Genomic DNA, 13,937 nt, shown 5'->3' with positions numbered 1-13,937 from the left:
AAAAAAAAAAAAAAAATTCCCAAGGTAGTCTTTTACAAGGTTATTCTGCTACCGCAAAACTCTTGGTCTCTTTCACATTCGATATCCCTCTACTTCATGAAGCACCAAAGAAGCCCAACAGTTTAGGCTGTATTTTACAAGAGATACAAATTACATAATACAAATGATAGGGAACTGTACAACACTAACCATGATAAAATGCTGCAAGTTAATTTTACCTAATATGCTGTGGTAAGCCATAAACACATTTATAACAAATTATCCTAACTGCATGTTAAAAACAATTAAGAAAAGCACAATGTTTATTATACAACAAAACATTCACAGACATGCCAGATTCTCTCATCTATTCCGCATTTGTGTCAACATACAAATTAAGTTTTCAAAGAAAAAACAAAATAATTAAATGGCACAGCAGTAATGCTACTGATCAGAAATAAAAATTAGATACAAAAATATGAGCATCTATTGCCTTGTATCTTACCTTTCAATGTGGGAATAATTTGTTTCTTTGTGTATTTAAATATCAAGATAAAATATATTACTCATCAAAGAAAAGTAGATCATTTAGTAGCTTAAGTTAGAGCCTCAACACTTTAAAATTCTTTTATTGTTAACCTTCCCCATTATCTACCCCAAAATAAACACATGGCATCCTCATCTCAAACGCATAAGCAAAATTTCAGATATATTATTTCATTCCAATAGTTATTTCTCTTAAGTCATAAAACTCCAAATGTCTACAAAAGCAAAATTTAAACAATCTTAAAATATATAGTAAATAGGTTTATTTAAAATAAGTAAAAATTGGCCAGGCACAGTGGCTCACACCTGTAATCCTAACACTTTGGGAGGCAGGGCAGGATGATTGCTTGAGGTCAGGAGTTCCAGACCAGCCTTAGTAACGTAGCAAGACCCCCATCACTACAAAATAGAAAATTTAGCCAGGCATGGTGGTTACTTGAGAGACTAGGGCAAGAGAACTGCTTGAGCCCAGGAGTTTGAGGTTGCAGCGAGCTATGATGATGCCACTGCACTCTAGTCCAGGCAGAAGAGTGAGACCTTGTCTCGAATAAATAAATAAATAGAAATAAAGTAAGTAAAAACTAAAAAATGTTTTATGAAAGGTTTTCTAAATTTCTATACCTTACTATGGTTATTTTGTATACACGACCCTTTGATAATCAGATTTCTAATAAAGAAACACTGTATTTTGGTGATACAATGCTTATTAGTGTCAATAAAAAATAATTTAGAAAGCCTGATTTTATTTACAAATTTTTGTTACCACTTTCTAAATAAAAAAGCAATTCTACCCACTCAACACTATTCATATACAAATATTCCAATTTGTACTAAAAAAAAAACACTTTAAAATCCCTAGACTTATTTTCAATAATAAGCTTTGCTTTTAGGTGACACTAGTTTTTAACAACAGTATCAGATTAATAGTATGATCTTTAAGTCCAAATGACAAACATTAATGAACTAAAGAAATCAAGATAATACTGGATTTCCAAAATCAAGCCTTTTTAAAGTATGTGGGAAATTATTTTTAAAAATAGAATTTAAAAGGTATTATAAATGACAGATCAATTTTTAAATTTTTGTGTTCATAAGACAGTAAGTAGGAGTAGGTTGGTAAATTTAACAGCCTATCTTCCTAACAGCATGTTTACACAAGAAATAAAATACGATGCATATTAAATGCACATTACTTTGTACTAACCCAACATAAATTGTTAGCAACCTCACTAAACACATGACTGGATACACAGTTAGGAAATAACTTCTTAGGCATGCAGTGCATACACCTTGTCAGGGTCTTTTTACTGTGTACAATACTAAGACATTTAAGTGCTCAATAAATGATTTCAGAAGTATATGAAAGACACCCTACCAGGCAGCTGCCAACAGATTCTTACTAAAAGAAACAGAATCCCTCAGTACAGTATCAGGTTTCCTCAATACTTCCAACATGTTGTGAATGAGTGTTTCAACAACCAAAACAGAATAGTGTTACAAGGTAGCAAATAGCTACTTAGAGATTTTAAGGCTTTGTCTCCTGTCTCACTTCATCATGATCATTAGAATTAATCAAACTAATGTAAAACTGGGAATGTATGATCTAAGCACCTGCACTAATTTATCAAAGATGGATCTTTAAGAGTCAAAGCAATGCCTGCTTCTTCCCCAGACTGAAAGTTCATACTCACCACCTACTGCAAAAAGCCAATTTTAGGTTTGAAGTACTTAAAAATGATCACAGGAAAAGCAAAGGTTCAAGTTCTTATAATAAATATACAACTATTAATTCAAATCTTTTATGGAAACAAAGCCATGCTAAGTTGGGAGTATATCACTCCCTTTACAACTTGAAGAAAATGGAACACACTGATAAAAATCCTTTTTATTTCTGGGACTTTTCAAAATAAAAAAATTTATATACTGTTATTCTACGGTGTCCAATCCATTTAATATTGCAACTGCTTGGAAATCTCAATGTGATACACATATTTTCACTGAAATATTTATGTCAAAAATCTTATTCCATATAAATCTAAGGCTCTACTTTTCTATCTCATTTCAGCATATATTATAAAAATTATGGTCCTGGACTATTTTGGCCTTCAAATACCTTAAATTGGCAATATCAAAATGGAGATTAATCTTACTATGTGCAATGTCCTCTATTTTCTATTTTATTCTATCTGATTTTTAATTGCTGGTGACCCACTAAATTGATTTTAAGACTCTCCTGGCCCTTCTCAACTTCGGTTCTCAAGAGAATTAAAAATGCCCCAAAGGCATCTATTGTATGTAATGAATTAACTTCTCTCCAATGCGTGTAGAATAGTACTATGTACTATCCTTGGGAGAACTAACAAAACCATCACTCAAATCATTTTCTGTAGGGCTTAATTCTCTCACAGAAGCTCTGATGAGAATGGCTGCATGGATGACAAACTGCAGTTTGAAAAACACTGCTCTAAGTGAACTAAAATTGGTCTAAAAGTATCATTCTAATAATTAGTGCTATATTAATACTTGTGTATTCTACAGATGCTTTTGCACAAACACATTTACAATTACATATGTAAATGAATAAATTCTAGTGGCAGTTACCACTCCATGGTGAAATTACAAGGAAACTTTAATTTTGCAATTTAGTATTTACTACAATGGGCCTATATTGTTTTCATAATCACACAAAAAACTTTTTAAACACAGACTATTAAAAACCATAAAAGCCCTAGTATTAGTGACCAAAATGGTCTTTAATAAGTTTTTAAGCTTTTTTATTCTTTCTCCCTATAAGATAAGCAAAGATGTACTTTTAATGCTATTTAAAATCTCAAAATAGATTCAGTATCACAAATAAAAACAAAATGCTGCTTTGTTTGAAAACCAAACCTGTTTCCCTCTTTGAGAATCACTGATGACTTTATAGGGCTACTTAGACTTTTCACTCAGTTGTCCAAACTTTTATTAGGCATCTACCGCATTATAGATTCAGACACTACAAGATGAACTCCTGCTCTAGGGGGCCTCCATCTGGTCTTTACATATTTCTGTGACCCAGTCCTAAGTCTGGAAGTCATGAAATCAAAACGAGTTTTAAATTAATTGTATATCTTTTCAATTCATTCCTCTTCCTGCCTAACATGGTGAAATAATACTACGTTTAGTGATTGAAGCAAACTACACCTTTAAAAAAGATGTATGTTTAATTATATATTCTTTTGCTTTTTTGAGTCTAATAAAATACTTAAATTATTTTATTTAATATGAATCCCAGTATAATAAAATCATGTATGTGGACAAAATACAGTTTCAAGCTATTATTAAAGTGATCCCAAACTAGTTCTACCTCTTTACTTGGAATAAATTCAGTTCTGGCTCCATAATCAGTTTCCACTCCCAGAATTCTAAAGGGATTGAAATTAACATAATTCTTGTTTACTTGTTTTCCCAGTGACACAAATAATAACATAGAAGACTATTGGCTAGCTGACTACACTGATTCAAGCCTACTCTGAAAAGATGACAATCTTTTTTTCTTTTTCTTCTTTAAAGTTTCCTAATTTTTTTTCCCATTTCTCAAGCCAAAAGGATAAATTTCTAATGATTTTTATCATAACCTTTTAAAAAAAATACTAACGATTCCTTTTTTTGTTGTGGAAATGGAGTCTTGTTACATTGCCCAGGCTGGATTCAAACTCCTAGGCTCAAGCCATCCTGCCTCAGCCTGCCAAGTAGCTGGGACTACAGGTGTGCCAATGAATTTGGCTCAACTTCATTTTTTAATGGTAAAAATGAATATAGATTCTGTATTTCCTAAACCATAAGAGATACTACTCTCAAAGCTATTCTAAAGATTTCCCAAAAATTCCAGGGATAGGGAAGGTCCATAAATCCTACTATTAACAGAATGAGCTCCAAAATCTTGATTACTTTAAATTCATTACAAATGCACAGTTAGAAATGAGGAAGGTATTCAAAACAAACTTATCCAATCTAAACAAGTCTGTGTTGGTCTCCATCACTGAAAACCTCAATGTGATCTCAACCAAATAATCGGAATACACATTATCTCCAAGACAACCCATCAATGTACCTTTTTGGACTGCAAGTCTAAAATAATGAAATGATTCAGAAAATGTTTCTATTTCTTACAGCAAACCTGTTTCACACTTTCTTCTTTCGTACTTCATTTTAGCAAGTAAACTCATGGAAATAGCTATCAAATTTAGAAAGCTATACAAAAAAATTCCTACTCGTCCCTCATATGAGCACAAATACTTCATTTGACTCTAACCTTACTCCCACTTGGTCAAAATTGTTGCTAATCACAAAATACAAACTACACTACACCACAGAGGTAACAAATCACCAACAAATCTACCACAATTATTACTGGAACATATTTTGTCCCAACACTTCACTTTGTAGTTACCCATTCTCTCTAGTGTATTTCCTCAGTTCATTTAGGTTTATACTGAAAAACACATTTCCTGAACAAAAGTACAGTATCTTGCAATAGGGGAGAAATTTTTGGTACTATTATTATTCCAATGATCTCTCCAGAAATGAAGAAGTGAAACAAAAATGCAAAGCTAAATGATAGTGAAATAGTTAATATGCTTTCAGGGGAAAATTTTTAAAAAGCTGATACCTTTAGGTCATCTACTTGTATCATAGATAATCTGTGGAATTCATTTTTTCCCCGAGTAAATCCTGTATTATTTTACTCATCCAAGAGTAGTCCAGTCAGAATGTTAGAAATCTAAATTTTAAAATACAGTACTTATAAGGGCATATATCTTCCTTAACTTAGTAAAGCTGAGATTGTCAGCCACATGCTCTAACAGTGAAGAATCACCTGTAATTATCTTATCAATGTGCTATAAATGGCCTCTCCTAATGTGCTTGAAAGTAATCTTAAGTAAACATCACCCTTCAAATTATATTTACAAATGGTTAATTTGCTTAGCAACCTGTTTCCCCAAAAAATTCAATATTCAACAAAATCAGAATTAGATCAAATTTATTTTTTGATCTAAATTTGATCTAATTCTGATTTTGTTAAACAGTCACTGAAAATGTGAAAAAGAATCAGGAATATGACATCTATTGGATGTTGGGCAGGGGGGAAGGGAGAGGGGGGAGGAGGGGACGGGTATTTTCATACACAAAGAGTGCAATGCGCACCACCCGAAGGATGGACATATTTGAAACTCGGACTTAGGGTGGGGGGCAAGGGCAACATACATAACCTAAACATCTGTACCCCCATAATATGCTGAAATAAAAAAAAAAAAAAAAGAATCAGGAATATGATATGCTTACATTTATCTGCACACCATAAAATACAATAACCATTTTTCCAATAAAAAGCACAAAAAGCTCATATCAGACAGTGATAACACCATTCTGCAGAACAACCTAGGCAGATCCAAAATCAAGTTTATTTCTTGTGGTGATCTCAGTAAAAAAGAATTCCAAATATATCTTTAGTTTCTACAAAGAAGCAATTCGGTTCTTTACTTAGACCTCTAACCTTATACAACTTATTTCTCCCATCTAAATATAGCTGCTAACTATGCAAATTAAATATAGCTATTAGCTATGCAAATAAGTAGTTTGTTGGTTATTACTAATATATAATTCTCATGCTTTAAAAAAGTTGCTACGTTTCAAACAACTGCCTATTGAGTTTTAGGTTTCTTTTTTATTTTTAATCAAAAAGGAATACTTTAACAATATAAACTACACAGACATATCAAATTACATTAGTATTCACACCAACATAGAGTCCTTTATATAACAGGTTAATATACTTAGTACAGTCTTTAAAAAAAAAAAAAGTTGACTTTTTAAAATGAGCTCCCTCTGGTTCAGTTTGGTTTGTCTGGTAACCTACTCACTGACCCTCAGAAGATAATGAAAAATGTTCCCCAGTCAAGTACCATTTCCTTGTCCCCTTCCCAGTTAAATACCTTAGTCTACATATGCAGGTTAAGAGTTTAGGAACCATCCCTTATCAGAAATGTCTGGGACTAGAAGTGTTTCCAATTTCAGACTTTTTCAGATTTTGGAATATTTGCATTATATACCTACCAGTCCAGCATCCCAAATCCAAAAATTCAAAATCTGAAATGCTCCATTCCTTTGAGTGCCATTTCAGCACTCAAAAAGTTTTAGATTTTAGAGCATTTCAGATTTTGTATTTGGGATGCTCAACTGATAAGAAAAATTAGTGTTTCTCAAAATTCAATTTATACTACTACATTTAGTGAAAATTACTAGACTTTAAGTCAGAAGACCTGCATTCAACTCCTGATTCCACCATCTATTAGTTATACAACTAGTAGCACATGACCCATCTAAGAGGGGGAATATCATTCTAATCCACCTTCCTCATAGACCTTCAAGACCTATAGCTCACAACGTTTTGAGGAGCAAATTTTTAAAATGTGTAGTGGCAAGTGTAAGACAATCACTCAAGTTTGTATTAAACATGAACCAAAAAAAAAAAAAACCCTACTTACAAGTTTTGTTAGAAATTTCTTAAATTTCCTTAATTCGCACAAAAGTAGAAGCAATACCAAAATATAACACAAACACTGCAAAAAATAACATAGCAAAAAGATAGGAAAAAAACTCACACCTTCCCAAAATAAAAAAATGTATTCTAAATTAACAAATTCTAAGACACTAAGGGACTACATCCCAGATGAAGAATGGTTTCAATTTTAATCAAATCTTAGCCTATTCAGTTTCAGTTAAATAAATTGAACCATTATCTTTTTTTTAACCTTTATCATGGTTCTCAGATTTTTTTCACATCAACAGAGCAAGAATATTAGGCAAAGTAGTTTATCTCAAAAATATTTACAGAGTAACAAAAATTAGAGCAACAATATTTGGCAAATAATGTGGCCACCTATAGACATATAAAAGTGAGTCCCCTAATTAGCTTGGGGGCACGATATCATAGATATCAAAAGAGGCATTCTGCATTTTGAAAATATAGTTACTCTCTGAACACAAACTTTAGCATAGAACAAATACAGTTGTAAGCAAGTTCCACACTTGAAGTCAATCATTTAAAAATCAATTTATAACTGCACCTGAAGAATATAAACTTATCTAGCAGCCACTGACAAGGAATTTGTAAGTGTTGACCTTTTGCAAGCAACAAGCAGCAAACTACCTTAAATAAAAATCTAAAATTATTATCTTCACTGGGCTTCAAAAGCAAACCACTGTCTTAATACTACACTGTTTACTAAATTCCCCTCAAAACCCTGAAGGCACAGGATACCAAATCTTAGGTTCTAGTCTAAGCTCTAACTTCGCTGTGAATAACTGTCATTTAATATGTTTCATTCATTTCTTCTGTAAAAAATAAAGGGCAGAGGCCGGCCGCGGTGGCTCACGCCTGTAATCCTAGCACTCTGGGAGGTCAAAGCGGGCGGATCACTCAAGGTCAGGAGTTCGAGACCAGCCTGAGCAAGAGCGAGACCCCCGTCTCTACTAAAAATAGAAAGAAATTATCTGGACAACTAAAATATATATATAGAAAAAATTAGCCGGGCATGGTGGCGCATGCCTGTAGTCCCAGCTACTCGGGAGGCTGAGGCAGGAGGATCGCTTGAGCCCAGGAGTTTGAGGTTGCTGTGAGCTAGGCTGACGCCACGGCACTCACTCTAGCCAGGGCAACGAGACTCTGTCTCAAAAAAAAAACAAAAAAAAGAAATAAACGGCAGAGATAGTTCAAGAAATCAAAACAAGGAGAAAAATTAAAAGTTCCTAAATGAAACATAACCAACCTCTGGTTATAAGAATTAAATAAAATTATACATGTAAAATTGTTCAAGAGCAATGCTTGCCACATTTTAAACACTTAGTAATTGTTAGGTATTGTTATTATACGTCGATTTTAATCAAGTAGAGAAATATACAAAATAACTAGATCAGCAAACTGAATATTTAATAACCCAAATCTTGTCCATTATCTAGGGCATTCAAAGTCTTAGAATGAAGACATTAGTTTAGCCTACCATATAATGCAGTGGGAAAAATAATAAGTTTAAGAATTCTTTGCGAATAGATTTTTATACTAACATTTCATTAGTCTAAAATAAACTTTTTATTCTAGCTCTAGTCATAATTTTTAAAAATCATTCCTTCCTTTAAAAAAAACTCTTGCTTACTAGAATCACAAATTCTTCAGATAAATGTCTTTTCCACCTGTTTCAACATTCATCAAGCATGAATATCCAAGCATAGAAACAATATCAGTATCATAGGTTTATCTTTGAAAAATGCTATTTGGAGCCCACCACAAGAATTGTTTTAACTAGGCATTATATCATTTGCAATGGAGATAATACCGATGTGCAAATTATCTTGAGTCCTAGAAAAACAACAGATTTAGTCATCAAGAAGCAGGTTGTCTAAAAAAGAAAGAGGACATGACTTGAGAAAGCAACCCCAACTCCTTCAGAGAGATCAGAGATTCCCATTCTTTATCTGTAAAATGGGAATAATCCTACTCTCACAAGGTTATTTCGAAGGTCAAATAAGAAAATAGGAAAGCACTTTATAGCCTAAAAATTGCAACATATTATACTGATCACTATTTTTTGTTGTTATTGCATGAGTAATATGTTTCTTAACAACACACAAGTTATAAAGAACTTTGATTTCAAAGTAAACCATCACCATTATTCAAAATCGCTATTTAGAAAAACAAACTTGCCTTGGATTGATTTCTCTTTCCATTTCTCATGCTAAATTTCTCCTTCATTTCTTCCAAAATTATCTTCAGTTTCTTTTCTTCAGGTGTCCCTAAATATTTTTGGTTCACATGAAGATAGCAATGCCATTTGGCTGATTCAAAGCCCCAGTGGCAAGTTCTTTTGTCAGGCGATCTGTGAGAATGCATTACAAATGTTTGGGGTGCAAACATTCCACAGCACTCCAGACACTGAATACATGGAGCATCAGGCTGAACATAAAATTGGGGTGCAAACAGACCCTGACATTTGCCCAAGCATTCATGTTCCACTTCAAAGGCACTACCAGTTTCCTTTAATTGGGCCAGTGAGTTTTTAGCAGGAAGTATGCTACCATTTTGAGGAAAAGTTCGTGGCCGCAATAAAGCATTACATAATCTTTGTGCATCAGTTAATGTAATCAGCCCACAGGACGGGGCATTGAATGGGAGTATTCCCAGGACCTTTAAGATATGAAGCTGGTCTGAAGTACACCTTGAACAATATATGTACAATTCATCACACACTGTATTTATTTGCTGGAGTGAAAATTCTCGGAGAACAGAATTTAAGACTTGGGGCAAACAGAGTCTCTTTTCTCCTCCAACTTGAAAACAAGAAATAGATTCCCCTTCCAACACAGTCTGCGTGAGTTCTGTGGAGCTATCGGAAGGAATGAGCAGTGGGCCAGGAAGAACCTGAGGAGATGGAAGAGGCAGAAATACAGTAGGTGACATGCTTTCTTGGGAATAGCGAGCGGAAAATGCTGCTGGGCCACCCAGAGAGCTCTGACTACTTAAATGGAATTGTGCCAAAGTGTGTTTCAAACTTGGATTTAAATTTAAAGGTTCAGGCACAGAAGCACAGGTTCGCTTGACATGCTCTCCATCAGTTTCCATTGGCACTTCTCCATAGTCATCCAAGTGTTCCTTCTTAACTATTGGCACCTTGTTTATCATTTTTCCATTTGCATGAATGTCTGTCATCATTTTCTTCGCTGGAGGGCTGCCATCATCTCCCATCCCATTCAGTTTTTTATTTGAGCCCTGAACCAAGGAGAAATTAGTCTGTAGGTTTTCCATTGCTTCGCTATTCTGTTAAATAATTAAGCCTGAGATTTGCATTTTTATTCAGTTGCTTATTTGAAGAGAGAAAAGTAATGTATACAAATTACGGTAACTTACTCTCACAGAAAATTTAAATTTCCAAAGAGAGATCTCCTTACTCAATAGATTTTGCAACTTTGTTTCGGTTCTGTTTATAATCTACTATAATTCCACTACAAACGCTATAAAATTTCTTGTTTTGTCTCTAATTATAAAGAATATAATTTTCAGAGGCACACCTCTGAGGAAGCTTTTGTCTTCTTGAATTCTTCAGCTATATGTATTAAAATAAAGTTACCAATTTCTCAATTCAAGATGTCCAAGTTCAATGTAATGATTTGATTTGTTTTAAGCAAAACACGTGGAAAGTTTATGCCATTACTTGTGTCTAGACTCAAGCACAAGTGAAAATGATGCAACCAAATCTAATTTTTGCCACCAAGGACACCAAAATTGGGGGCAGAGGGAGTATCTCCTCTAAAAATGATGGTCTCTTGGTCTGTGTTGAAAAACTGAATACTTGTATAAATCCTCACACCAGTAAGAACAGCCTCCGACTCCTCTTGACCTTCTACAACCAACAATAATACTTAACAAAAAACTGCCCAGTTATCTTCAAGGATTATAGTTCATTCTTCTTTTAAATAATCTGGAAGAAGAGAAGGGGGTGGGGAAGAGTTACATTTGAATCTGCTCCAGAGGCCAAAGGGTCAGTTTGAAACCAGTTTCTTAATTTTAAACTGAGTTCACTTTACCAAAGGTGACACTTGAGTCATTTCTTTAAATCTAACACCAGTTTACTAGAATGTTCATTTAAATAGGGAAGCAATTTGGAAGGTGGGTAAAGGGAGCAATGATATCCCTCAAAAAGAAGGCTATTTGAATTCAGAATATGAAGGCCCTTAAACAGATCATCTCATCCAAAACTCAGTACCAGAACCTTTCTCGGCTATGCCATTTTAAGTAAAAAGTAATCCATTACTTCATTTCCTAATTTTTAAAAAAACGCCAGTTTATCAAAAAAAAAAAAAATCAGAGTTAACGAGTTAACTCATCTACCATATGTAACTAAGTTACAATTTTAAGTGCATTAATTAATCTAGTCAGTGTACGATATTTTTCTGGAATGACTGTAGGCAAAAATTAACTTTCCCTTTAAAAGGTTAGCGATTTTGCTTAATGGAAGCCAAAAGCTATAGACTCAACGCCTGGGAATCTCCATCCATGAACAAGACTAATCCGGGACAAAAAGCACAAGGCAGCCAAATCTCACAAAGAATGCAAATGGAGGAAGAGTGGAAAAGATTCTTCTTCCACTTCCTTCTTGAGAGAAAACCCAAAAGAAATCCAACAAATACAAATTTTTGCTTCCCAACCTCTTAGTAATTTACCTTAAAACAGACCTAAAGGATCTAGGACCAACGCCACTAGCCATCGTACTGACTCGCCCACCACAGGAACACCTCAGTCAGCGCAGGCCAAGGAAGAGGGCAGGAGGCAATAACCTAGAATGGGGGAGCCCCTAAAACCCTAAACTTCTCCGCCCACGAAAAGCCACCCACCCATCTCTAACCCGAAGAGGAAGAGCACAAGGGACCCGGGAAGCCTGGGGGTGTGCAAGGAGGTGGAGGGAAGGAGGAGTCCCCCAACCCCCACCCGCGAGCTTGGGATAACCCCAAGTGCCCTCCCAACACCGCCCCACTGCGGGGGCCGCGGGGAGGACTGTGGAAATCCCCCGCGCACCCTCTCCTTGGGAAGTTCTCGGGTGTTACCCCAGCGCCCCTACGGCGGAACCTCCCCTCCACCCGCCCCGGGCCAAAACGAAGAGGGGACCGCAGGCAGACCGAGCGCCAAGCCCGGAACACCGCGCCGCCGGGCGCTGACCCACCGGGTCGAGCCCTGGGCATCCCCGCGGAGCGCTGATGGACGGGGGGAGGGCGGCGGCGACGGTCCTCCCGGTCTCCGGGGTCCCGGCCGCTCCGGTCAAGTGTAGCGCCCTTGCCCAGCCCGCGCCCACCGCCTAGGGTCAGCGAGGCGTGATCTGCCGCGGGACACGCGCCCTGCGCCCCTCACTGTCCCCGACCCCACCCGGGACCCGCGCATCTGGACCCCCAACCCGGGCCTCGGCGCCCGGGGAAGCTCGAGCTTTGTTAACTCCCTACCACCCCCGTCGCCGCCGTCCGGCTCCCCGGAGGCCGCGTGCCCCTAGCCTCCCGCCACCTACCCCCCGCGAGCCGGGGCCGCACCTGTGCCCGCCGCCGCCGTCGCCGCTCGCCCGCTCCCTTCGGCTGTGCCGGCGCCGCTCCGAACCCCACACACATCGCTACACACAGCCCTCTGACGTCACCGAGCCCTCGGCCCGCCCACGTCACTGCGGAGACACACGGCTTCCCGCAGACGCCGCCGCCGTCTCCGGCCGCCCGGGGGAGAGCGAGGGCGGCGGGGAGGGGGAGGGGAGGGGAACCGAGCCAGCGGCGGGACCGCGCGCGCGGGCCTGCCGGCGTCGCCGCTGTCGCCTGCTCGACGCTCCCAGCCCTCTCGGGGACGCGCGCGCCGTCTGGCCTATTGTGGCTCCTCAGGGCTCCCCCCGCCCTGTCGTCTCGCGCGCGCCCCTCCCCCCAGGCGCGCGCCCGGCGCTCCTGGCCCCGCGCGCCGTCTGGGCGGCTGGCGCGCGGCGCTGTCTGCGGTGCACCCGGCGCAGACAGGATGTTCCCTCCCTGCCCCACCCCCACCGCCACCCTCCCTCCTTCCTTCCTCGAGTCGCCCAGCCGGCTGTCTGGGGCCGCCAACTCCCCGTCCCCGCCCCACCCGCTGCTGTGTGGTGAAGGGCCAGACCCGGGGGCGCCCAGGCCGCTTGGCCGCTGCGCTACTGGGAGAGAGGGGGGTAGGGCAGCCGCGCGGTGCACTGTGCGCGACCCCAGCAGCCGGCAGGGCGGAGGCAGGGCCGGGCTGGCAGAGCGCCAGCGCAAGAGGTCAGGCACGGGCGACCCTCCCCCCGCGGGGCCGCAGCTGGGCCGCCCCGCCCCGGGGGCAGCCGGACTGCGGCCGCCGTGCGGGGCCCCAGGTGCTGGGCCGGCTCCCCGAGGCCAGCCACTCAGACGCTCCCCGCCCCCGCGGGACCTCCCGCCTGGGTTGCCCCTCGCCCCAGCGGGGCCTCCCGCCTGCGGGCCGCCCCGCCAGCTGCCGGCGCAGCGCTCCGCCCCGCCCGGGCGGCCTCCACCCAGACGCCTTCCCCTGGCTGACCTCCATCCACCATCCGGCCGGGCGGGAGGGGTGGCCAAAGTTCCAGCAAACCGAGAGAAAACATTTCTGTCCCTACTTCTCCACCTTCCACCGCCACCCCACCAGACTGCTCTCTCGGTTCCAAAAGGGAGCTATAAACTGCATGTTTTTACAGTGTCTAGTGAGGGGTCCTTTTCTCTCTCCTTTAAAAATTTTATTTTTTTATTTTATTTATTTTTTTGGAGAGAAATGAGACGAGGTGGGGAAAGATACTACTTAGCGTTTCGGCTGTGACCCTCTGGAGCGGGTAGGTGGGCTCTTCTTG

The 13,937-nt window shown here is 39.5% G+C and overlaps 1 protein-coding gene across 2 annotated transcripts in view; it reads right to left on the bottom strand.

Annotated features, from left to right (window-relative positions):
* SKIL (SKI-like proto-oncogene) overlaps positions 1-12,802 on the bottom strand; it is a 30,351-nt gene extending 17,549 nt beyond the window's left edge. The window contains exons 1-4 of one of the 2 annotated variants that reach the window (XM_012640183.1): positions 12,637-12,663; positions 10,986-11,039; positions 10,827-10,950; positions 9,269-10,330 (exon numbers count right to left, since the gene is read on the bottom strand). In XM_012640183.1, coding sequence (XP_012495637.1) covers positions 9,269-10,306 — 1,038 coding nt within the window. In that variant the 5' untranslated portion in view covers positions 10,307-10,330; positions 10,827-10,950; positions 10,986-11,039; positions 12,637-12,663. Of the gene's footprint in view, positions 1-9,268; positions 10,951-10,985; positions 11,040-12,636 lie in introns of both variants that reach the window. The other variant, XM_012640182.1, reaches the window with a different exon arrangement.
* Between the last annotated feature and the right edge of the window lie 1,135 nt (positions 12,803-13,937).

Source organism: Propithecus coquereli, unplaced genomic scaffold, assembly GCF_000956105.1.
Source record: "Propithecus coquereli isolate 6110/MARCELLA unplaced genomic scaffold, Pcoq_1.0 Scaffold15, whole genome shotgun sequence".
Lineage (NCBI taxonomy): Eukaryota > Metazoa > Chordata > Mammalia > Primates > Indriidae > Propithecus > Propithecus coquereli.
This window is presented reverse-complemented; position numbering and strand designations above follow the sequence as displayed.